This window comes from Lytechinus pictus, chromosome 2, assembly GCF_037042905.1.
Source record: "Lytechinus pictus isolate F3 Inbred chromosome 2, Lp3.0, whole genome shotgun sequence".
In the NCBI taxonomy this organism is placed as follows: domain Eukaryota; kingdom Metazoa; phylum Echinodermata; class Echinoidea; order Temnopleuroida; family Toxopneustidae; genus Lytechinus; species Lytechinus pictus.
In genome coordinates this window covers 21392767-21418898 of record NC_087246.1, presented here as the reverse complement: position 1 = coordinate 21418898, position 26132 = coordinate 21392767, and the positions used below count along the sequence as shown (strand labels likewise).

Below are 26132 nucleotides of genomic sequence, written 5' to 3'. Positions count from 1 at the left end.
CTGAAAGAAATTACATACATCCATGAATTTTAATATCTTAGAATAGAAAATTAGACTACATAAATCAAATCAATATTAAATTTACTCACACAGTGTTAGAAAATATTGTAATAACTATTGAAGACGATTTTGTAGGCATCCCGGAAAGGACGACGATACCACCCGAACACTCAGTAACATTTAACCATTTGAAAGAACACGAGCAGTAATATGATGAATTTATTGCTCCAGTGTTCCTTAATCTATACTGACGGTACTCGACACCGAAATCCCCGATTTTCTACTGGTTACATATTACCTCACATGGCAATCACTCACTATTTACATCAATATGTGACTTTGAACCCTCTAATATCTTATTGTAAGTGTACGATTAAAAAAATCAGTCATGTGCAAAATACAACTATACCAGTTTCATTCATTGTAACAGCTTACTAGCTGTATATTTTAGTTAGAACAACTAAATTGAGAACATTGAAAATGTGCTTTATCGGACTGCTCACCTTAAAGGTTTCTGCATGACGCCATTTTCTTGTAGACGGCTTGGTGATTACATACCTTTGCACGTAGAAAAGTTTGATTATCGGGGGGGGGGGGGAGATTCCAGATATTTTTAAATGATTTGCGCAGAAAATGTCATTAGAAAAAGCATAGTAGTTAGATGAAGAAAAACCTATATATTTGGACCATATTTAGTAATATCTTTGCTGGAATCATTCACGGCCATGTCTGCTTTATAGTGGAAGTGGCACCGTGGCCGAGCGGTCTAAGGCGCATGAATACACGTTTGAAAGGCTGGGGTTCGATCCCCACGTCACCTATGTCCGTGAGCAAGGTGTCTAGTCGACAGAGCTCTTTTATCCTACATGCAAATAAATGGAAATGCCTCATGCTCTCTTGGTAACTAGGTGTGCATTCGTTTATAAAAGGGAAAAATCGATACCAAATATCGAAATCAAGAAAAAAAAAATGCTTACAAAATGCCCGTAAACTCCTTTGACATACGATGACGTCATAGAATTGGGGCTGTTGAGAAGCGCAATGCAAAACCCATTTGCGATGCTCACGAAATGAGTGTTTATTCATCAAAATACATGTAGTTTACTGATAACCAGTGAAAATGCATGTAAACTTGCGTTGTTGTCACTTCGTTGCATGTTACTCATATCTTATATTTCAAATTTTGTTGTTACTTCGAAGACGCAGTTACTATCTATCAGTGATGACAATGAAAACGGTCTGTCTATTTTAGGTGACTATATGAGTGAATGATGTTTTTGACCGTTACACAGCATTATTTTGTGCACTAACGTTTTCCTTTCTAATGTGGAATCAGTAGCTTATATGTAAGCAGTTTTAGAATGCAATAATCATGTTTGGGCGATACATGCACTAGCGTACCCCCCTGACGAGTCACAACCCATGCAAGGGACATATCCCTGTCCCCCCCCCCTGACGAGTCTTGAAGACCTTTTTTTTTTTCTTTTTTTTTTTGCTTGTCAATTTTTTTTTCTGGTACGAAATCCCTTATTTTTGGTTGAAGACCTTTTTTTTTTTTTGCTTGTCAATTTCTTTGGCGGACAAATTTGCCCCCCCCCCTGTGAAAAATCCTAGGTACGCCACTGGATACATGATTTATTTTTCTTCTCAATTCACATGTAAGTGAGAATGAATTATTATGTCATATAAAAATTTAATTTTGGAATACGGTGAATTATAAAAAAAGTTGAATAAAACATAACTAAAAAGTATCGTATGACAAACAATCATAATTACAAAGAAAATAACAGAATTTCGTGATTTTCTTACCATTGGTAAGCGCCGATATTCAAATGCATGTGATAAAATTCGTGTTAGAATCTTACAAAATAGTATTGTTTGAAATTACAAAATCATGATAATCTGATAAAGTTGCCCAATTTTTCGTTCACTGTGTGTGGTACCTCTGCCATACATAATCATTTTAGAAAATCATTCAGACAAGACCAAGGACCGTTTGATTAAAGTCGTCATCAATATCAACGATTATCATTATTAGCAACTAAAATAACGTAGAGCCTGAAACATGACAATGGTAGACATGTTGTGCAGTTGGTAGATAACATTATTTACGAAATGATTAGCATGGAGAAAAGAACATGGTTAAGAATATCAAAGATTCAAATTAAGACTGATCAGAACGTGTTTGAAATCATATGATTATATACGATTGAAGACGACATGTCTTAGGAATGTCATGGTTTTCGTCCATCATAAGGCGATGATATAAAATAAGCCAACCTTGAAATTGACGAGGCTTCCCGCAAATGATTCCAGGCCGTTATCCCCCCTCTCTTCATTTCTTATTTATTTTCCCGTAAGTTTTTTTTCTTCAATACTCCTGTGAAGGCTGTATATTTTCGAATGCTGTATCTTTTATCTTATTCATGATGTTGGTATGAGCTTGGCACGAGTGTTTTTTTGGGGGGGGTTTCATTTAGGGAAGTTTATTTACGTTTCATATACAAGACTGCAAAAGAAATCAAAACTGCGATATGACGAAGACGGTATTAGGTCATTGCAAGACACCTTTAATTGTATGTTTACTGATCACAAAAAGTCGTATCATCGTATTTGCATAAGATTATATCAACTATATATGTCAATTGAAAGGCAATAAATTTTGTTATCATATACTTACGATACCCATGTGTATGCGCCAATTCATACAGTGCAACTCTAGAAGTACAATCATATAGCATTTTTTTTTAATTAATTTTATTTATTCGTAGTATCTAAATGCAATTATTGAAAGTGGAAATGAAGCTTTTCATGTCTCGTAACTTAAAAGATTTCATGAATTATATCATCAATGTGTCAATTAAAACTTTGGCATATTTCCTCTCAAATACACCTAAAAATTACTGACTTGATATGTAACGTTTTTATCATGAATTAATATTAATATGCTAGATCGTTCTCCATTGTATAATCATGATTACTGGAATGGTGATTGCATGGTCGCTAATGACCATATACGGAGTAAGGTTTAAAAACTATTGAATTACACAACTTATCAGTAACCGCAACAGCAATAACTACCACTTCTAACTACAGGTGTTTCCTTTATTAATTCGTTGTTGCTGTTGTTGTCTCTATTCCTCCTCATACTGCAACACCATGCATATTATTATACCTATAATAGTTAAGGGCCTACCAGTTCTATACACGTATGACACAGTCACACTAACGATACCGACCATAAATCGACCGATGACGTAATTGAAATAACGTATTAGCTTTGATGAACCTGGAATCTGTCTTATACAAGGAGTTACGATTGATCAGGACCCCGTCTTACAAAGAGTTTAGATTGATCCAATCTATCGCGACAATGGAAAACCAGCAAAGTCAACATATAAAATGCATGTTTGTTAAAAAAATTTCTAGATATGAATGTATATCCATATATTCATTGATTTCTTGACAATTTGGTGTGTTCTCCTTCGTTTACGAAGGACATTTGGCAAATTTCCTGTATAAAAAATTATGACACTAATGTATTTCCATGGTACATGGAAATCCATCAATGTCATAATTTCTTTAAGGAAATTTGCTCAATGTCCTTTGAAAGCAAAAGAGAAGCATACTGGATATTGTCAAGAAAACAGTGAATGTATGAATATACATCATATCTAGAAAATATTTTGAACAAACATGTATTTCAGATGTTGACGTTGCTGGCTATCCATAGTTATGGTTGATTGGATTAATCGTAACTATTTGTAAGACGGGGCCCAGTAGTCGATTTCACCTGTGTAAATATTCCATCAGAAACTGCATGTCATTGAATGATAATTTGTAATTTTCCTCTAAATTTTACCTCATAATTCAATTCAATTCAATTCATTTATTTGACATCCTTTAAAAACATATGTACAAGTATACAACAACAAAGGAGTACAATAATTTAAATCACAGTATAAGCGATAAAAAATTGTCAAAATATAAAAGAAATGAAAATAAAATGTAGCGGATGTAGGAAGTCAGAAAGGCCATTGACCTGTCAAAGCCGACTCCCTTGATTACTACATTATGGTACGATTAAAAACACAAATAGAATAGTGGCCAAAAAACAAACAAACAAAACAGACACGAACACATCGAAATCAACCCCCCCCCCCTCAGATAGGCAGTTGGAATTATTAACTATAAGTAGACAGTTGGTTTTGTTTCAATCTACGTTTCAATGATGAGAATGTAACAGATAATTTTAAAGTATCGGGTAAATTATTCCACAAGTTTGGTCCTTTATAACGAATTGTAGATTTAGAAAGCGTATAACGAAAGAACGGTATATATAATTTGTTTGAATTTCTCGTTACATAATTATTTATACTGCTATTAAATATAAAATAAGTATCAAAACAAGATGGAAAAATAGAATTTAAATTGAAATATTTGTACATAAATAAAATAATTTGCGATTCATAAAGTTCATTTAGCTTTAAAAGTTTTAGCTTAAAAAATAAAATCTGTGTATGAGCTCTAAAAAAGGAATTTGTTATTACCCTTATTGCACGTTTTTGAATCACATATATCCTTTGGAATAAATATGATGCACAGCCACCCCAGATAATTAGACAATAGTTCAAATGTGGCAAGATCAAGGTATTATATATATTTACAAGGATGCGTAATGGTAAAACTTTTTTGACTCTGTTCAATACTCCAATTACTCTAGAAATCTTTTTACAAATGTAATCTATATGATATTTCCATGTCATATTTTCATCAAGAATTACTCCTAAGAATTTTACTTGATTAACCTGCTTTATTGCTTTATTGGCAATTGTTATTCGTATTGCACTGTTATCAATATGTTTATTATGTGTTTTAAAAATAACATAATTTGTTTTTTCGAAATTAATAAAAAGTTTATTGGCAAGAAACCATCGTTGAATTTTGGCTATTTCAGTATTTAATATAAAATTCATATTAAAAGGATCATTACCAGATAAAAATATTGTTGTGTCGTCAGCAAAGAGAATAAATGATAAAATACTGCTAACACTTGGCAAGTCATTTATATACAATAAAAATAATAATGGGCCAAGATTAGATCCCTGAGGTACACCCATTTGTATATTGCTATATGCTGATGTATTATTGCCAATGCTCACATATTGCTTACGATTTAATAAATAACTTTTCAATAATAACAATGGAGTCCCTCTAATTCCATAAAAATACAATTTATGGAATAAAATATTAAAATCAATACAATCAAAAGCTTTTGATAGATCTAAAAATATACTGATTAAAAATTCATTGCACTCAAAAGCCTGAGATATGCTATCGACAAATTTTAAAAGTGCATGGCAAGTAGTATGGTTTTTTCTAAAACCAAATTGCTTTTCGAATAAAATGTTATTATTTTCAATAAAAACAATCAACTTATTATATATAATTTTTTCAAAGATCTTACTGAAAATTGATAATACTGATATAGGTCTATAATTATTTAGTGAAGAGGTATTACCACTTTTAAAAACCGGAGTTACTCGGGCGATTTTGAGTGCATCAGGAAATATACCACGTTCTATGGCCAAATTAATTATATTACAAAGAGAAGTCAAGACTATATGAATAGATTTCTTCAAGACTTTGGGGTGAATGTAATCATACCCTGGACCTTTACTTACATCAAGTTTCAGGACAACGTTTAAAATATCCCTCTCCGTAGCAGGATGTAAAAACAACGACTTTTCAAAATGACCAGTCATACACTCTCTAAATGAATTTTCTGTGCTATTACTGTTGATGTTTTCTCTTAGCTTCACACCTACTGAAGTGAAATGGTCATTGAACTCATTGACTATTTCCTGTTGATCAGTTATTGTACTACCATTTATTTCTAACCCTCTTACAATTGTTTTCGATATATTTCTATTTAAAGTCTGGTTTATAACATTCCATGTCCCTTTCATATTACCTTGTAGTTTCGCAAATTTCGTGTGAAAATACTCGCGTTTCTTTTCTCTTATCAAGTTACCGAGATCATTACGGCACCTTTTATAGGCGTTTTCACATGTATCAGATTTACCCTTCAGGTATTTTTTGTATAGAGCATGTTTTCGTTTACTTAGGTTTATGATATCTTTCGTTATCCATGGTTTTCTTTTTGTGTTTACTTTCTTTTTCTTTATCTTTGCACTAAAATATCTATTATAAACATCTCTATACAGTTTCAGAAAACAATCATACCTTATGTTTACATTGTCAATTGCGTTCAAAACATCCCAATTTACTTTGCTTAGTTCACTACAAAATAGGTTTATATTTTCATCACTGTAATCTATTTTTTCAATTTCAATATCTTTTTCCTTATTTAAGTTATTATTTTCCAGTACAATAAATGGTGTCAAATGATCACTAACGTCCGTAATTACAATACCACTTTGAATAACTTTTTCAGGAAAGTTATACAATATATTATCGACAGTCGTCGCACTAGTGTTGGTAATTCTTGTTGGGTTATGAATAAAAGGTAAGTATGAGAAAGTAACGAAGCTATTGAAAAAATCTGCTGTGTCAATGTTTTCATTTCTTTTGAGAAAATCGACATTAAAGTCTCCCATTATTATGCATTCTTTATTTTCTCCTGCAATCTTACTCATACTTCCACTAATATCGTTTAAAGCATCTACAATTTTTCGATTTGGCGGACGATACATCACAGCTACAATATAATTCTTAATCTTATTTGGAATTTCAATGAACAGGCTTTCTATATTTTCAGTAAATGTGACCAAGTCTGGGCGTTTAATATATTTCATGTTATCATTTATATACATACCTACGCCTCCTCCTCTTTTATTATTTCTGTGTTTGCCTACAAATGTATAACCTGGAATCATACATTCATGTTCTTCCTCATTATTGAGCCATGTTTCACAAGTACCAATAAATGACAATTTCTGACCAATTTCATCAAGACAATTAGTGAATGTCTCAAAATTACACTTTAAACTACGGCAATTGAAATTTGCCAAAATCAGATTTTTTTCACCATGTAATTTCAAGACATTTCCGAATTCCGTAGGGGTATAATATTTATTATTTATCAAATTTTCAAAGTACCCATCATTTTCATCAAAACTAGTTTCAGATTCCTGTTCATTTCTTAAAGGCCTACATAAGAAACAATCGTTACAAGTTAAGTTACATTGCCTGCTACATAATACACAGTTACAGTTAGAAGACATTTGGCATTTCTGAGGAAAAATATACAAAACAAAAAATATATATATATAACAAAATATATATATATATAACAAATACAAATATCAAAGTCTATGGAATTTTCTGTTCAAGTCAACAACTTCCAGAGTTAATTGCATTTCATCTGTCATATCAAATCTCTATTTTTATCTAGTAGATGATGAGAGTTTCTTCGCTTCCTCTAGTGATCTAACAAGTTTCTTGACAGTTTTGCCATTTGATGCAGGTAACGCCACAAAGGTTCTGTGACTTGAAGTCACAGAACATTTATCTATTTATATTACTTATCTTAAAATTTCACCTTTTACCCATGAAATGTTTGTCTTAAATATGCTATATAGATTGTCATCCTTTCTATGCTATATTCAATAAAATTGGGATACCACTCGTGTTCTAGGATAAATACCTGCACACACACACCGTTATAAGATTACAACAATATTTCCAATTACATAACTAAGTAGTAACTACTGCGACAGTTACTACGACTTATACTGCTGACATTTCCCTTTTCTTCTGTATCTATTATTCATCGTAATTATGTCAGTTTGCAATTGATTGCAAAAAACATTTGCAATAAATAAATTAAAATTTCAGTTGCAACTTTACTCTGGTAGATTAATTTATAGATGTTGAAACAAGAAGCAGGCAAGCGGTCTGTTGAAAATTTACAATTAATTGCAAGGCTTACTGTATGTTTCATTTTGTCTCTGATTGTTTGTTCTTTTGACAGTCTGTACTGTTCTCTAATTGACCATGACTTGGTCAGTTTATGAAGGGAAGTAAGACTTGAGAAAAATGGGGGTCGGACGTACAAAAAGGTTTATCGTTTTATGGAATTGCCCAGCTTTAAAATCGAAAAGAGTACACAAAAATACAATATATATTTCATTATATGCAATAAATTGTGGTCAGAGGCGGATCTAGGATGGATGGGGAGGGTAAAAAAGATTAAAAAGATAAAACGAGGAAGAAACAAGGTGAGGGGAATAATTGGAAAATATAAAAATCTGGTCATTATAATAAAAATTTCGCTTACGTTTCGCGCTCTCATTGCCTTGAGTGAGATAATTATCTGCTCAAGAGGATATTCAAACAATTGAGTCACTTAAATTATCTTGTTTTCAAGTAAATAAATACAAATATTTCAATATGTTCGCGATTCGATTTGTCCATTTCTTTTTCTTTTTGTTTATGTTATTTAAAACAGTGCTAAATATAAACAATTTTCAGCTCGCGCTACGCGCGAGCATTATTTGATTAGCGAGATGCGTATCCTCTTCATGGATTCCCCAAAACAGTTCATGAAACGTCACCTTTCCAGGTCAGAAGGCCTATATTAAATATTTCTTATCGCTTTGCATTCACAATAATTGTTAAGTTAAATACACATCATGTCTAATATTAACAAAGTTTGATTAGAATTTCCCGTTTTGGGTCTAAATCCCCAAAATTTAAATTCGCATCATTTATTTAGGAGACACCCGTTCTTTTCATGATTACGAAAAGTGAAAAGAATGCCCAGTTTCGGAATAAATCTATTAAAAAAATCATCCCAGTATTCATGCTCGTTTTATTGAAATACATGTCTTGATCTAAATGAGTGCTTAAACTGTCGAGTTTTTCAGGTTGGAATATCAAACATTTTCAGATCGCGCTTCGTGCTCTCACCAATAAATTTATTTGATTATATCCTGATCAAGATAAAAACAAAAAATGCTAGAATGTTCCGTTTTTAAGTCTAAATCTAAGATTTAAAAATCGAGAACGAACACTAGCCCTGTTAATATCCGGACACTCGGAGGTCCGTCTGAGTTCTCCATTTAAAGAATGGCTTTCGTTTTTCGGAGTCGTACTGGTAGCCATGCTGGCCTGTAAATCATCTATTTTCCTTTCTAGAGTTCCAAGATCAAGACGATCATAGGGACTTTCATAAGGAGCTTGACTGTCGGAAGTGGGCTTTGCTTGGGAGGTTACGTTTGTCGACGTAGCGGGATGTGAAACAAGGTCATCGGAGGGTTCCTTCTTGAAAATAGTATCCCCTTTCCTCGGAGCTATCGCTATACCATCACTACTCTTTGGTTCTCCATCCAGACGATGGTCCTTGACGAGAACAGTTCCAATGCTAAGATCAATGGTAGAAGCAGCCATACGGGAGGTCAAAGATTCTGCACGCTGTCGTATGTTTAATAACTGAGCGAGAAGTGAGGAGATGTCTTCATTCATGAGAAAACTTTCAAGATCACCCCATCGTGCTGCATGATCAGCGAGTGACAGATCTGGTTGATAAAGTTTTCCCAGGCCATCGTTCACAAGAGAGGCCCGATTAGATACAGCTCCTAGAAATGTATTAATGCATTCTTCTTTTTCTTGCAATTCCTGATAGAATTTGTTACCATCATTACTGCATTCAATGAGCAATTCATCTCTTCTCCCTCGCAATTGTTCTTCTGCAGTGTCGTAAGCAATTTTAACTTCTTGCCGTCGTTGAGAAATGATACTTTTTACATTTTGACCCGTCTCCTGCAATTCAGACAAGTAATTATTGATATCAACACCTCTTTCATCAATTTTCGCCAACATAATTGCCATTTTCTCATGTTGATTCTCTTCGTACATGGCAATCGCGATGACTTCATGTCTATCTTCTTTGTGTTCGACCTCCCGGCATCTGCAGCAGATTCGAACCAGACATGTGGTACACACAAACTGCTGCAGTTCCTGTGGATGTGTAGGGCATGTGAATTTCATTTTGACAACTCCCATCTCGATGTCATTTGCTTTCACAGTCTCATGGCATGCATTCCGCTTGTATCTATTGTGGTGTTGCAAGCAGTCTTCGCAAAGGAACTCCGTACAGTTCTGGCAGTAGTAGGTTGCAATATCTTGATCCTCACTATCACAAACCGTGCAAGCTTGAATGGCGGTTGCTCCACTCCCTTTGATACGTTCAACCTTAGCATCTGATCTTCTTTTGAAATCTTCGACGAGGGACTTGACTATTAGGTTTGTCGGAAAGTTACACACATCATTTCCCGGAACATTTGCAATTTGGCGACACACTTGACAAGTTAACCCGGAATCAGCTTGCTGAAAAGAGTGAAGTTCGGTCAAACATCTTTCGCAAAAAGAATGTGAACATGGCAGAAGTTTAGGATTGCAGAGTAGATCATGACAAATGGGACATTCTAGACTATCTGATAGTTGTTTCGATGAAGCCATCTTTTGCATCAGAATCTAGATAACAAACAAAAGGGAAAATCGGCGTCTGGTCATCAAATTCCCCCAAAATGGGCTACTTCTAGAAAATCATGATGATAAGATGATTATGATCCCATATCGTGTTTTGTGTATTGAGCTACTTTCGTAAACATCGTAACCTTAAAGGATCAATATGGAATACATGTGAGAACTTTGGCAATATCATTTCCATTGTGCATGCTGCTAGTAATACGGATAAATGCCTTACCAAAGAACATCCGGCACACCGACTGGGTTTTAAACCCGGATTGCGAGACCACTACTCTACCAACTAAGGTACTCTTTGACATCCAATATCCCTCTCTTTTTCATCGAACCTAGAATAATACGCAACCTGTGGAAGATGATGCAAAAAACTTCATATATCATAATTTTCAATCAACTACCCAAAGAAGACATTCATAACAAATTTGCACTTCTGAAGGCCTGCTCTAAGTGCGTTTGCCAATCAACGGCGCTGAAAAAAAATCTTACTTTCCAAAAGACATCACCGACGCCATGTGATGAACAGTGGCGTAGTACGTAGAGAAGTGACACCCCCTTTCCCGATTAAAAGGTTGGCATGACTTTCATAAATTACATAACAGAGCCCAGTGTAGTTACATGTTTGCGTGGCTATTATTCGCCTGTATAAAAGGCATCATGATCTAGCAGGTGTAATCTAGTTGTGCACAGAAGAAATGAGATACATCCGTGAATTTGGATATCTTAGAAAATATGGAAAATCGTTTAATATGAAGCAAATAAATAACTTACACACACAATGACACAGAATAACGTAGGAAATATTTTAGACGATTTTGCACGCATCCAGGAAAAGGATGACAATCGGTGCTTCACCCCCAACAATCAGTTCCCTATCGATTAACCTCAGTCAGCTTGTAATGTTTTACCACTTAAAAAGAAAAACATGAGCGATCGTATGATGAATTTATTGCCCCAGTGTTCCGAAATCCGTTGACGGTACTCGACACCAAAATCCCTGAATTCGTACCGGTTACATGTTACCTCACAAGGTAATCACTCACTATTTACATTAAATAAAAGTGTGACTTTGAACTGTTTAATGAATTATAATCGAAATAATAAACTAATAAATCATAATAATGCCGATGGAAACAAATGCAACTTTGCCACCATTTGAATAGCTTTACTAGCTGAGAATATGCGTTAGAACAGCTAAATTGAGGACATTGAAAATTGACTTCATCTGGGCTACTCACCGGATAGGATTCTATGACGCCATTTTATGTGCAATGATTTGTGATTAAATGCGTTTGCATTATAGAAAAGTTCGATTTTTTTTTTCTTGTTTTCCAGATATGTTTTAGTGATTTGCACTCACTGGAAATAAAAATTGATTAGAAATACTTGGCGATTGAAATTAGGACGAAAACCTACAGATTTAGACCATATCTTTGTGATTTCTATGGTTTCATCGTATGCTAACGCACCGAAAACGTGCAAAAGTCTTAAGTTACCGTCCAAAATGTCTAACATACGAATGGTTCCGTAGTTCTGCTCCCAAACATTCAAATTCATGTTTAATATTTTCCTCATACTCTCCAGATTTGCAGAAGAATCCAGGAGACGAATATATTCTGAGGACGTTAAAATGTTGAAAATATGGGGTCCATGGGCTCATTTTTAAACTATCAGTGTCCAAAGTGTTGCGAGTTGGCTTGAAACAGTCTAAAATGCGCCTAAAACGAGCAAAAGTCTAATACCGTCTAAATGTCTAAAATACGAATGGTTCCTTAGTACTGCTCCCAAACATTCAAAATCCATGTCATTTTCATCATACTCTCTTATATTTATAGAGTAATATATTCTGAAGACGTTAAAATATTAAAAATATGGGGTCCATGTCCTCGTTTTCAAATTACCCTAGTTTACCCTAGCTTCCCCCCATTGAAATAAAGATACAGGACATTTGGAGGTCTTTTATTTTATTCTGTGCGAGCTCACTTTGAAAAGGCTATCACAACTGGCATGCAGGGAGATCATTCTGCCTGGCAGAAGATATTATAGTAACACAGATGTATCTCCTGCGGTGTAATATGGCTATACCAGGATCGTATCATGCCCGAGTAATGGGTACGACTCCTCGGGTGACGTGTCTTTCTAGAAAACCTTAAAGGACGCGATACTCGGTACCCTAAATAGGTGCCCAAGTCAAGCTTTCTGGAATTAGATGTGGGGAGACGGATTTGTGAGACGAGCTGAGCTGCTAAAGTATATCTTCTTGTGTCATGCTGACCATCCATGTGGGCCAGTGGCGTACCGTGGGTCACGGCATTGGGGGGGGGGGGGCACCAGCAAAAATTTCGAGTCACTTAGGTAGTTTACACTTAGGGAGCGCGCTCAGTTGTCAGGTATACTGACCTAATAGAGATATTTTAAGGACATGCAGTGCCATTAAACGGATATGTATCTCACTGATTAATAATGCGAGCGCGAAGCGCGAGCTGAAAATTTTTGATATTCAGAGCTAAAAAGGGACATTATAAGCCAATTTTTTGTAATCATGATACGTAACTGTCTCGCTAAACAAACAATGCGAGCGCGAAGCGCGAGCAAAAATTTTTGTATATATTGACCCTAAACAGGGAAATTTTAAGGACTATATTTTAGAATCCATTAAGAGTATAAATATCTCACCATAGTCATCTAATGCTAGTGCCAAGCGCTTGCTGATTTTGTTAGAATTACATCTAAACACATGAAGCAATTTTTGAAGTCATTGTAATCATGATTATCATACGCGGCTCACTAATCAAATGCTGCAAGCGCGAAGCGCGAGCTGAAAATTTAGGAAATTCAGACCTGAAGAGGGGCATTCTAAGGCTTGTTAGTAGGAATTCGCTAAGACCCTACGTATTTCACTAACCAAATGATGCGAGCACGAAGCGCGAGCTGAAAATTTTGTATATTCAGATCAGAAAAATTGACATTCTAGGGACCGATTTTAGGAGTTCATGAAGAGCAGAAATCCCACCAATCCACTAATGCGAACTTAAGCACGGACAGGAAATGCTTTCTATTAAGACCTTAAAATAGGGCAATCACTTTAAGTAGTCATGAAAAAGAAGATTATGTCACTACATAAAACAATAATAACTCGAATTGCGAGGAAATATATTTGTTGTATATTGATTTGAAAACGGGAGGTTTTAGTACAACATGATTATATATCTCGTTAAACAGTCTATGCGAGCACCATGAACAATGAAGAGACAATGCAGCAAATAATGTTTCATAAGTTATAAAAAAAATGCTTCTTATGTAATATAACATAATACAATATAACATTATTTCTTTCAATAATTTCTTCTTTCCCCACTACGTTTCTCGTCCTTTTTCCCTCTCTTTCTCCTTTTCCCCGTTTTTTTTTTTTTTTTTTTGCCAGCCGATTGGGGGGGGGGGGGCACGTGCCCCCCCATGCCCCCCCCCCCGTAGTTACGCCACTGATGTGGGCTGTATTTGACTTGGACGAGTTTTCATTTCTTAGCTGTGGTGGAGGAGGGTTTTGACAACGCGATGACAGTGGTGTCACGCGCGTAAAACATTCCCCATAGACTTGTGTGTTAAAATGGCACTTCAGAAAAATTCATAAATGTGAAACTAGAGGGTCAAATGTTTACTACCTTTGGATAGGATATATATCTGACATTCCATATCTGACCAGAGAAGGGTATTGTAGCCAGCTCATTTAAAAATAAATCGCCATTTATGAAGATAACTATGATGGGATCAAATTCATCGAATGAAACAGTAAAATAGCCCCAATTCTTCTGCCAGTCAAAAAATAGTTCCAAATCATTGATATATCTTCCCAATTTGGGCAAAGGAAGTTCAGTAGTTACCATTTCTAGAATCAGTGTTAGATTTCGAATCTTATTCATTGAAAAAATTCGAATGGGTTGGGTCGAACGAATATCTTTAGCCCTCCTGATGTAATTAGGCTCATGGCACCCAGTGTTACTCCAGTGCTACGTACCCCTTTGGAGCTCCATCTCGCCTGTTTTAATATAGTCAGGAGTCGGGACAGACGTCGCTAGTCACAAACCATAAGGTGCAGAAACGTTTTCATGCTTCATACATGCGTCGCTGTTTTTTTTCCATACACAAGGACATTGGTGTTATCATGGAGATGGTCGCATGCATTAATTATCCCGACGGAGGAAGTGAAATGCTCAAGGAGAACTCGGCCTCAGCGATCCATTCATCAATTGGCCTTTCATTGAAGTAAAAATTCTTATCACTTTAAGTCATTGTGTATCTAGTTTGAGGATAATGTCGACTTGCATGATTGTACAACTGGTTAGTAACGAAGTTGACATTGTTCTAAGGGAGCTGTGGTATAGCCCCCAGTCGCGGTCACCGCACCATACGTACAGGTCTGTTGGACCTCAATTGCCCCAATAATTATGGAGCTTGACATACCATATTCTCAGGGTTTCAAGTCATTCAATCCCTTTCGCAATCATCACGGACTCTAATATTAGGGTCCCCTAACACAAAAGTTGACGCTTAATCATACACTTGATTTTTAAGATTGATTGTACATTATAGTCAATAGAATCAAACGTAGAAAACTGCTCTACAATCAATGCTAAGCTTTGTGTTGCAGGGGGGTTACAGGTCCTACAGATCTGCTTTTCGTGTGCAAAATTCTTTCCCGCGACACCCGCACCATACATGCATGTAGGGCCTACATTACGACTGATGGCTGGAGATATTCGAAATGCAGGACCTACAATAGATTATGACATGGATAAGAAAGTGGTTTTTCAAACAAATCGAGTACATATTGAGTGAGGAAAAAGTTACTGAATTAAGGCTTAGATATAGATCATTACAGTCCATCGAATCGACATTGCATTTAATGTGGATTATTGGTGGATCTCTGGCAATTGATTCCATGGGTCAAATCACCTCTCCAGTCGAAACCATTTCGCATGCGTTGATTATGTACACAGCATGTATACGTCTGAAGACGGATTTTTTCTTTTGTTTACTTCTACACAAACGTTATGCCTCTAGCACACAATGTAATGGGCATTATGTTTTACTTTCCCCAGAAATGGGGATTAGATTCGAATTCCCGGGGGACCACTTCCATTGATGAGTCCGGACCTTTCGTTTGAGGACGCGCACGCTTATTTACGACGTTAGTTGATTTTGGAAGAGACTTTTTGGGCCCGTCATCATGGTCGTCCTGCAATGCAAATTGTGTGACATGAGATTTTTTTTTCGTTTCGCATCTGCGACGGAAACATTCAATATGCGTTTCGTGTGCAAAATTTTGGTTGCTACTATGGTAACAGCGATATATCTCATTGAGGACGACTTTCCAAAGCCACATTTGACTCCTCCTAGAGCTCGAGAGGCCGCCCGGGGGGCCCACTTCCATTGATTAGTGGATCCCAGGAGCGACCACGCGTAAAAGGGGACAGAGTGGGCAGGTACGTTACGTATAGGCCTATGTAACGTTATAAGGGTGTCAAAACGATGTTTAAAATGCTGACAAAAAAGGGATATCCAATACTTGTAGGGTTTCACAAGCCAAATTCTTGTTAAGAGATGCATTTTCATAATCTGGAAAAGAATTACTTCCCAGCTTGTTTAGGGTATTTTTCGAAACCCCATGGTCGTGCCTGGTATCCACTCATTAATGGAAGTGGTCCCCCCGGAATTTGAATCTAATCCCCATTTCTGGGGGAAGTAAAACATAATGCCCATTACATCGTGTGCGAGAGGCATATCGTTTGTGTAGAAGGAATAAACAAAAGAAACAAAAGAAACAAAAAGAAACGAGTTCAAATGTATTACATAATGGTGTGCACATATCAACTCACGCGAAATGTTCGGCTGGAGAGGTTGATCTGACCCATGAAATCAATTGCCAGTGATACACCAATAATCCACATTAAATGTAATATCGATTCGATGGACTGTAATGATCTATATCTAAGCCTTCATTCAGTAAGTTTTTCCTCACTCAATATGTACTCGATTTGTTTGAAAAACCACTTTCTTATCCATGTCATAATCTATTTTAGGTCTTCATTTCGAATATCTCAAACCATCAGTCGTAATATACATGCTATGTATGGTGCGAGTGTCGCAGAAAAGGATTTTGCACACGAAAAGCAGATCTGTAGGGCCTGTAACCCCCCTGTAACACAAAGTTTAGCATTGATTGTAGAGCAGTTTTCTACGTTTGATTCTATTGACTATAATGCACATTCAATCTTAAAAATCAAGTGTATGATTAAGCGTTAACTTTTGTGTTAGGGGACCCTAATATTAGCGTCCGTGAGGATTGCGAAAGGTCCCAGATGAGTGGATACCAGGCACGACCATGCGGTTTCGAAAAGCACCCTAAACAAGGGAAGCAAGGCTCTTCCAGATTATTAAAATGCATATCTTAACAAGTATTTAGCTTGTGAAACCCTACAAGTATTGAAAACATATCCTCCTTTTCAGTATTTTCAGTATATTTAATGAAATTATGGAAATACAAGCATCGTTTCGAGGGAACATGACTTTTTTACTTCTTGACCATTTTTTTGTGATTAAGGTATCAAATAAAAGAGCAGATATTGAACTTTTTAGGCATGTGATTTCTTTTTGAAATTCAGAAACCCCCCGCCAAATGAGTTTTTGGTATCCTTTCTTCAAATTGTTTTTGCTCACTCATGCGTGAATGAAAAAATAATCCAAGTAATATCAGATTGAAGAGGAGATTCTAAGCTTTACATTGATCGGTCATTTGTCTATTGTATTTATGATTAAGTTATGATAAATCATCGCTTAATTTCGGTTTCGTTTTTTGTGGGACGCACTGTATATAATATCCTTAGATGTGTAGATGCCGATGATTGTGCAAAGTGCTTAATGCTTTAATTTTGAACGTGGGCCAGAATGAGTTGAAAGTGCGCCAAATTATAATTTTGGCGCACTTTCGCCGCGGCGGTTTCACATCCGAACTTGAGGCGATCTTCAGGCAGACTGACGTTATTGACTATTGACGATCCGACATGGCAATGAAGAGAAAAACTACTTTGGGCTTGCAGGGGGGGGACATTAAAAGATAGATATAGAAACCACATTAAATCATTTAAGCATGAAAGATACCGGAATGAAACTCAACTCTCAAAATACATATGGAATCTAAAAGAAAACAACATTGAATCTACGCTAATTTGGGATATCGAAAAAAGGTCAAATTTAAACCAAAGAAAAAGTGGCTTTTGCAATCTTTGGAGGAAAAAGTTATATGTTATGTGATTTAGACCTATATTTTTTTGTTATTAAGCTATTATGTCCCATTTTACTTTTAGTTTAATCGGCTTGTCATAATCAACGATAGTTTTGATCTGCATGACTGCAGAGCTTTACCGTGTTTGGTATGGCGTTCAAGACTCGATCTCAATGTGTCTTGAATATCAAATGAAGCTCTTATATCATGTATATCATACAATATGTACAAATGGGGGCGGTATATTTAACACACTTATTTCATAATGGAAATATTTTATTTCTCCATGATTATAAATAGCTAAAAACTAATTACTCCCACACCGTAATTACGTACGTAGGACATTATATCCATGAAAACATGTAACGTACTGTTAGAAAGTCTTGAGTGTTCGTTGTTGGAACACTCCCAAGGTATTGGAAATTGTGCGTAATATGCGGGCAAGCCAGAATTCGTTGACAGGGGTAATAATCTGTATAAAGCGCCCATAATATCGTTTCGACGTGATATAAGAGCTATATAAAAAGCGGAATATTTATACTTGTAACCTGGTATAAAGTTTATCAGTTCATTTATCGGTCATTCGAACAATTTCAGTATTTGAAATGTTAATTCAATTATACAACATGCCTAATAATGAAAACAAATGATCTAACCATTGATAAAATAAATAATCCTAGGTGCTATAGGCTTAATATCCCAATCTCCCATTAATAGAAATACACCCTGTTAGAAAATGAAATTTAATGATACAATAGTTCATTTGAAAATACTCTGAAAATACTTTGAAAAATACACTTATTAAAAAAAATGAGTAATAGGCAGCTGGGTCAAATATATTGCGCTGAATTTCACTGTAATATGCGCTATATGAAAACCTCTGTTATTAAAATTTGTATTATATTACGATAACGACGTTCTTCCCAAGGAATTTTTCTATTCAACAAGCAATACAGGGGAGAGGGAGGATAAAATACGGGCCATACAACAACGAGCCCATGAGATACCTATTTGTCGGCTGGCTACTCCAGATCAATTACTTTATGGCGGGAACTTCAAAGGTCACATTCTAGATATTTAGCAACCTGTTGAGAACAGACGGTCAGGAAAGAAGCGCCACCAGACGACTCAATTTTATTAATATAGCATAATTAGTCTGCTTTAAGAGATCGCTAAAAAATTACCCGCTCGCCTAACAATATTTAATTTACATGATTTATGAGTATAGATTTAATCCTTTAATGTAAGTGAAAGCGAAACGGGCGGAACTTCACTGAAAATTGTTACAAGGAGCGAAGAATCTGTTTATTATTTTTAACTTAGATTTATCAAGATCATATTCATGTTGATTAATGACGAAATAAATATTCATCGGCATAGTGGGTCCATACTTTTTGAGGGGGCTGAACATGACATCCGATACAAATTTTGAATAGTCGCGAGTGAACGAGCGAGCGTTTCCCGAAATATATAAGCTTTTAAAATAAGATTTTTTTTTTAAATAATAAATATAATAATTCTACATTCTATCCATTCCCCTTTCTTTCCCCTCTCTATCTCTATCGTGGAATTAATGGGGAAGGTGTCATCACCCCCCCCCCACACACACACACACACACACACACACTCCCATCTGTACGCCAGTGTCATTAAGCTACCTTGTGCTGAAACTAGCAAGGGAATAAGTTTGTCTCTACGGTCAAGATGGTTCAAAAGAATGCAGCGCAATGAAATTGCCGAATGAAATTTAAAAGGGCAAAACACGCATCGGGATTAACACATCCATATCGGACACTGATGGTATGTTAGATGTAAAACACGTAAAGGTTAGATTTTAAAGCCACTTATGATGCTCATTAAACATGGGACATAAGTTGTAGCAATTGGTTTACAGCATTTTAGTTATACAAAACTCTACCATGTAATTCAGTATCAGGCTGTTACCAAATATCGGCATAATGGCTCCATACTTTTATAGGGGGCTGAACATGAAATACGATATAAATTTTGCATTTTGAATTGAATAGTCATGAGTAAACGAGCGAGCGATTCCGAAATATATAATCTTTTAAAATAAGAATATTGTTGTTGTTTTTTATAATGAATATTATAATTTTATATTCTACCCATTCCCCTTTCTTTCCCCCCTCTATCTCTATCGTGCAATTAATGGGGAAAGTGTCATCACCCCCCCCACACACACACACACACACCCTCACACACACACAAACACTCCCATCTGTACGCCAGTGTCATTAAGCTACCTTCTGCTGAAACTAGCAAGGGAACAAGTTCGTATCTACGGTCAAGATGGTTCAAAAGAATGCAGCGCAATAGAATTGCCGAATGAAATTTAAAAGGGCAAAACACGCATCGGGATTAACACATCTAGATCGGACACTGATGGTATGTTAGATGTAAAACATGTAAAGGTTAAATGTTAAAGCCTCTTATGATGCTCATTAAACATGGGACATAAGATTTAGGAATTGGTTTACAGCATTCTAGTTGTATAAAACTCTACCATGTGATTAGGTAACGGGCCGTTACCAATTGGTTTGAGTAAAAGCATAAAATGGGCCTAAGAGAAACATATTTACGAAGGTTTGACAAAACTTAAGTTTTTATTTTTGTGGACAATTGCATGCGAGCAACTGCCATTCACATGACATGTGGTGAGCCTTCCTCTGACGTGTCTGGGTATTTCAAAGGAATACTTTCTCCCAAACTCTCATTTTCACATTATATTTTATAATGAAGCACACTCTCTTATTATTAAAAAAATGCCAATATTGGTATGACAGACTTTGAAAGAAAACAAGAAGCTTTGCATAGCATACATTTTCAAGCAAAATGCTTGAGCGATAGCTCATTCGGTATAGCGGGGGTTTCGGATTCCGGTGACCCGGGTTCCATTCCCACTTGGTGCGCCGGTGCCCTTTGGTAAGGCATTAATCCTCATTACCAGGTCCCTCGGAGAGGACCTTAAGCCGTCGGTCCTCTGGTTGCTTGCTTTTAAGCATTCGTGCTTTCTTAGCAATCAGGTACAAAACAAATCACCACTATCTAATTGAGAGTGCAATATACATTTTGAAGTTATCAGTGTATTTTAGTTTGTAGTATAAGAGACTATTTCTTGCGCTATGTAATTCCCCTGTCTCACTTACACACACCCCATTCTCTGGCTGTCCCTCTCTGAACATGAATAAAACATCAAGTAAGATATTGATCAATCCGATTTAAAGGTTTTATTCTAATTCAGACCTAAGTCTTTATGTACTAACTAATACTTGCAAAGAGCAATGCACAGCATTTCGAGTGAAATGGATTGTTTACTAGCTGCATGCATTTGTCGAAATCAGGTTGGATTAAAACTCTATATATTGCAGGATCTAATCCGAACTTAGGCGAAGCTTACGTCTCTTGGTACAAGCTATAAATGTTAAATGCGAGTGGTAATGAATTAATGAACAACCACATATGATGAGGATATGAATCTGATAGTGATGATGTTGATGAATTTGACGACGACGACGACGATGATAAAGATGATGATAATGGTGGTGGTGGTGGTAGTTGCGATGATGTATTTATGCGTGCGCCTATACTGTGAACCACCATCATCATGTTGATGTTATTAGATGCTGATGACGATGATGATAATGGTGGTGATGATGATGATGATGATGATGATAATGGTGATGACGATAATGATGCTAATGATGATGATGATGAAGTTTAAGATGATTATGGCCTTGATGATGTCATAATAACCTCTCGAAGAGATTCAATACGTTCATTCTAAATAATTCCATAATGTCGTTGACCTTTCATTGTGATGTCTTCATGGCAATATCGAAGATCAACTTCAGGGACTCAAAGTCGGTGAACACCTCCAGGCACCGTCATCATCGTCTGAGTCAACGACCAAATCGTCATTAATTCTTTGTCTAGTCCCTGATGCTCGAGGGGGAGTAAACACCGTCGGAGAGAATTCAATACGGAGAGAAACATGGTCAAAGACAATATTGTTTCGGGGTAGGTATATCAGAAGATTAAAAGGGCGGAACTTAACGAAATAAAAAATTATATTAAAATGTCTCATATCCTTACATGTTTAAGTAAGTTGTTCAAAAAAAATTATTAAAAAAATGCACTGAGAAAGAAAAAAAAAGCACATTTTCTATGAATAATATCGTATGTGCATTCTGTAGGGCGTTTATCCATCTCACTTTAACATAATTTGATAATTCCTCAACCTCAAATAAAGTTTTGCAATTAGTTCATTTTTTTTATATGAAAACAGGCATAAAGCAGCAATCTTTGACTCTTGGTATTAATCAAAGAACATGAAATGATGTGGCTATTTATTTTCATCAAACCGCAAAAATTAAAGCAAAATAAACACACTCGTGACAGCATAAGATTGTTAATCAGTTAATTTGTAATTAATAAGAGATTGAGGAAAAATTAATAGAAAAAATAATTTAATTAATTCTTTCAACTTCTTTTCACCCTTCTTAAAGTTAGCAATAAGAAAACGTTATACATGCAGGCATGACAACGGTACAAAATGGCGGAAAGCATGATCAATAAAATATTCATTCGATTCCTATTCATGAGTCCTTTCCCAGCACGTTGAAGAAAAACCATGCATGAACATAATGATTGCAAAGAAAATTATACTTGCCGGTCTTAAAACATCTATTCATGCATATCTTTCACCATATTCGCGTTGGCAATCTCAGAACAAAAGTACAGAGTTTTATATTCCTTCAACTTAATATATTCTCGCATCATTTCACGTGATAATGCTCAAGATTTTCGTTTCCTATTTCAAAGAAAGAAATGCAGGATTTTAAAGAATGTAATAATCTCGCACGTTGTATTCACCGTGTTCACGGGTCTTATTCACATAAGCGAACTGAAGAAAATGACCTGATACTATTTGATTGAGAAGAAGACAGATTATTTTATTTCGAACCAAATGGAAACACCTGTGGTTTGATATTCTCAGGTAACTATCGAGATAGCTCGAAAGAGACAATGATCTCCCATTGGCATGCACCTTGCATGATAATACTAGATAGAAGAGAGCTGATGCCACAATCACTCTGCTGAAATCGACTCCAGAAACCGACCATCAGCAATCGTCACAATCATAATAGACATCTAAACTACATTATTCCCGAAATTCAACACCTAAGAACATATACAGGAAGTATAGTAAGACGATGAAGAAGGGGGCTATCGAATTATCTAATGGTATACGTTCATGAATATCCATGACCTGTACCGAGACAAACATATAGCATTTTGATATAACCAACGATGTCTATAACACTCTTAAATCATGTAAATGGTGTAAAAGTATCCTTACAAACATGTTATCACGGGAATGGGCTTATGTTCCGTATGTGATTAGATGATTATTTCATACCTTAATCATCCAATTAGCATTTAAAAGAGAATGAATCTTTGAATGTAAGTGTTGGTAATCAGTGATGGTGATAATCAGGGGACTGCTATTCAGTCACTCGCTATGGATGGTACGAACAGTTTTGCCACGTCCAAGCTGAAAAAAAATCCCTTAAAAATGCCTTAAAATCCCCTAATTGGATCTAAACACAATAATTTCAGAAAAAGGATAATTTTTGTTGCCCAAAAGTGAGATTGTGCATGCTTTGCCTGTTCACATTTTTTCAACAATGACGTAACGACGCAACGTAACCCCAATTCGGCTGGGAAACTTTAGATTGGCAACACTGCCATTGTATCGTACTAAGTTCATGATCAGTGTGCCATCATTGAGATTGCGTAGGACATGCGCTGATACTCCCGACCTTTCGTTGGAAGAACGCGACCGCTTATTTACGACGTTAGTTGATTTTGGAAGTGACTTTTGGGCCCGTCGTCATGGTCGTAAAACTCTGTCCTGCAATGCAAATTGTGTGACATGAGATTTTTTTTCGTTTCGCATCTGGAACGGAAACATTCAATTTGCGTTTCGTGTGCAAAATTCTGGTTGCTACTATGGTAACAGCGATATATCCGATTTAGGACGACTTTCCATATCCACATTTGGTTCCTCCCAGAGCTCGAGAGGCCGCCCGGGGGGCCCACTTCCATTGAAGAGTGGATTCCAGGCGCAACCACGCGTAAAAAGGGAAAGAGTGGTTAAGTACGTTTCGTATAGGCCTATGTAACGTTATAAAGGTGTAAAAAACGATGATTTAAATACTGAAAAAAGGGAAAAATTTCCAATACTTGTAGGGTTTCACAAGCCAAATACTTGTTAAAAGATGCATTTTCATAATCTGAAAAAGACTTGCTTCCCCTGTTTAGGGTACTTTTCGAAACCCCATGGTCGTGCCTGGTATCCACTCATCAATGGAAGTGGTCCCCCCGGAATTTGAATCTAATCCCCCATTTCTGGGGAAAGTAAAACATAATGCCCATTACATCGTGTGCTCGAGGCGTATCGTTTGTGTAGAAGGAGTAAAAAAAAGAAACAAAAGAAACCCGCATGTTCAAACGTATTGCATACGCACGCTGTGTACATATCAACGCCAGCGAAATGGTTTCGGCTGGATAGGTGATCTGACCCATGGAATCAATTGCCAGTCATCCACCAATAATCCACATTAAATGCAATATCGATTCGATGGACTGTAATGATCTATATCTAAGCCTTAATTCAGTAAGGTTTTCCTCACTCAATATGTACTCGATTTGTTTGAAAAAACACTTTCTTATCCATGTCATATTCTATTTTAGGTCCTGCATTTCGAAATATCTCTAGCCACCAGTCGTAATGTACATGCATGTATGGTGCGGGTGTCGCGGGAAAGAATTTTGCACACGAAAAGCAGATCTGTAAGGCCTGTAACCCCCCTGTAATACAAATCTTAGCATTGATTGTAGAGCAGTTTTCTACGTTTAATTCTAATGACTATATTGTAAAATCAATCTTAAAAATCAAGTGTTTGATTAAGCGTCAACTTTTGTGTTAGGGGACCCTAATATTAGCGTCCGTGAGGATTGCGAAAGGTGGCAACTATCTTAGTAGATCGCATTCATAGAGGTTACAGAAAAAGAGCGAAATTTTCTGCCTTTCACCAAAACCTTCAAAAATAAGCAAAAAATCCCCAAATTTATTTATATCCCCAAATAATTTTTTCCATCCCTAAAGGCTTCTGAAAATCCTAACAAAATTTCATGGAAATTCCCAAATGGCAACGCTGGGTGCAAAATGGATTTATGTAGCTTCAACATCGATATAATATGGATTCAATGAGATCTTCAGACTTTTATCCGGAGCTATATGTATGCAATAGTATAAGCAATCGCAGATTTATAGGAAATGGTAGGTCAATGACTGCCAGAACATTGTGGATCTATATTACTACGCGCGAATCAAAATAATAAATGTTAAAACAAAAGTTTCTAATATTATATACATAATCAATGAAATTCATAATATATTCAAAACAAGTGCAAAAAGACCACTCCAACTAGTTATGCGGATAGTTTGTCAAAGTCTGTTGGTGCCATCGTGATCTCAGAATGCTTTGTCATCAACGAGCTCGCAGTTCTCAGTTATAAGGTCAATAAACTGGTATTTTTCGGAAGGGACATTGATAAAGATTGAGATTCATTGGAAAGTTAAATATAAAGGTGTAATGATTGCAAAGAATTATATTTTGCTTATACAACTTTAATGTCATTTGCGTGAAAAGAACAACAATTTTCTGACGTTTGTCGAAGAGTTCGGATCTTTTAAGAAGGACGCAAAATTAGGCGCCGTTTGCCAATAATTTCACAATACTGAACTTTTATTTTAAACATATAAGATCCTTTATGTCAAAACGACTTTTAACATTGCCATTTGAAGACTTACACATCATTAAAATCATAGACCCTGTATAATATCCAAGATTTAACATTTTGATAAGAACTTTTGCATTACAAATTATTTCCTAAATTTCCTTATCTTTTCAGTACTATGACTTTATTTGCCAAAACAAACATTCATTTTTTTGGCATGCTTTCATACATTCTTGTTTATCAATGGAGATAAAATGAGTCATATAAATATATAAATAAGTGTTTGGTACCCCAAATCGTAAAATAGCCTTAAAAACTTACATATTTAAAGCTTTCGACATGCACTCATCGGAGTAAAATCGCATGAATGACTGGTCAATAATGTAATTTTACTCCAATGGGTGCATATCGAAAAGCTCCAGTATGCCCGTTTTTAAGGCTATTCTACGATAAATATAATATAAAAAATTACAATGTATTTCCAATTACGATGTTAATGAAATGGTATAAGTAA

At 35.9% G+C, this 26132-nt stretch overlaps 1 protein-coding gene across 2 annotated transcripts; it reads right to left on the bottom strand.

Annotated features, from left to right (window-relative positions):
- Window positions 1-8466: 8466 nt before the first annotated feature.
- On the bottom strand, window positions 8467-11407 carry LOC129283214 (E3 ubiquitin-protein ligase TRIM33-like). 2 transcript variants are annotated; one of them, XM_064095794.1, is made up of 3 exons: window positions 11281-11407; window positions 10733-10858; window positions 8467-10500 (listed from the first exon to the last, which is right to left on the bottom strand). In XM_064095794.1, the coding sequence occupies exon 3, from the start codon at window positions 10492-10494 to the stop codon at window positions 8983-8985; it is 1512 nt and encodes a 503-aa protein (XP_063951864.1). In that variant the 5' UTR covers window positions 10495-10500; window positions 10733-10858; window positions 11281-11407; the 3' UTR covers window positions 8467-8982. The 2 variants fall into 2 exon arrangements, with proteins under 2 accessions (XP_063951864.1, XP_063951863.1); XM_064095793.1 differs by lacking the exon at window positions 10733-10858.
- Window positions 11408-26132: the final 14725 nt, after the last annotated feature.

Excerpts from the sequence above, each read along its gene's own strand:
- LOC129283214 (XM_064095793.1), bottom strand. The coding sequence starts at position 11,334 with ATGCGTGCAAAATCGTCTAAAATATTTCCTACGTTATTCTGTGTCATT. Across the intron at positions 10,501-11,280 it reads TATTCTGTGTCATTGTGTGT|ATTCTGATGCAAAAGATGGC; the intron begins GTAAGTTATTTA and ends TTTGTTATCTAG.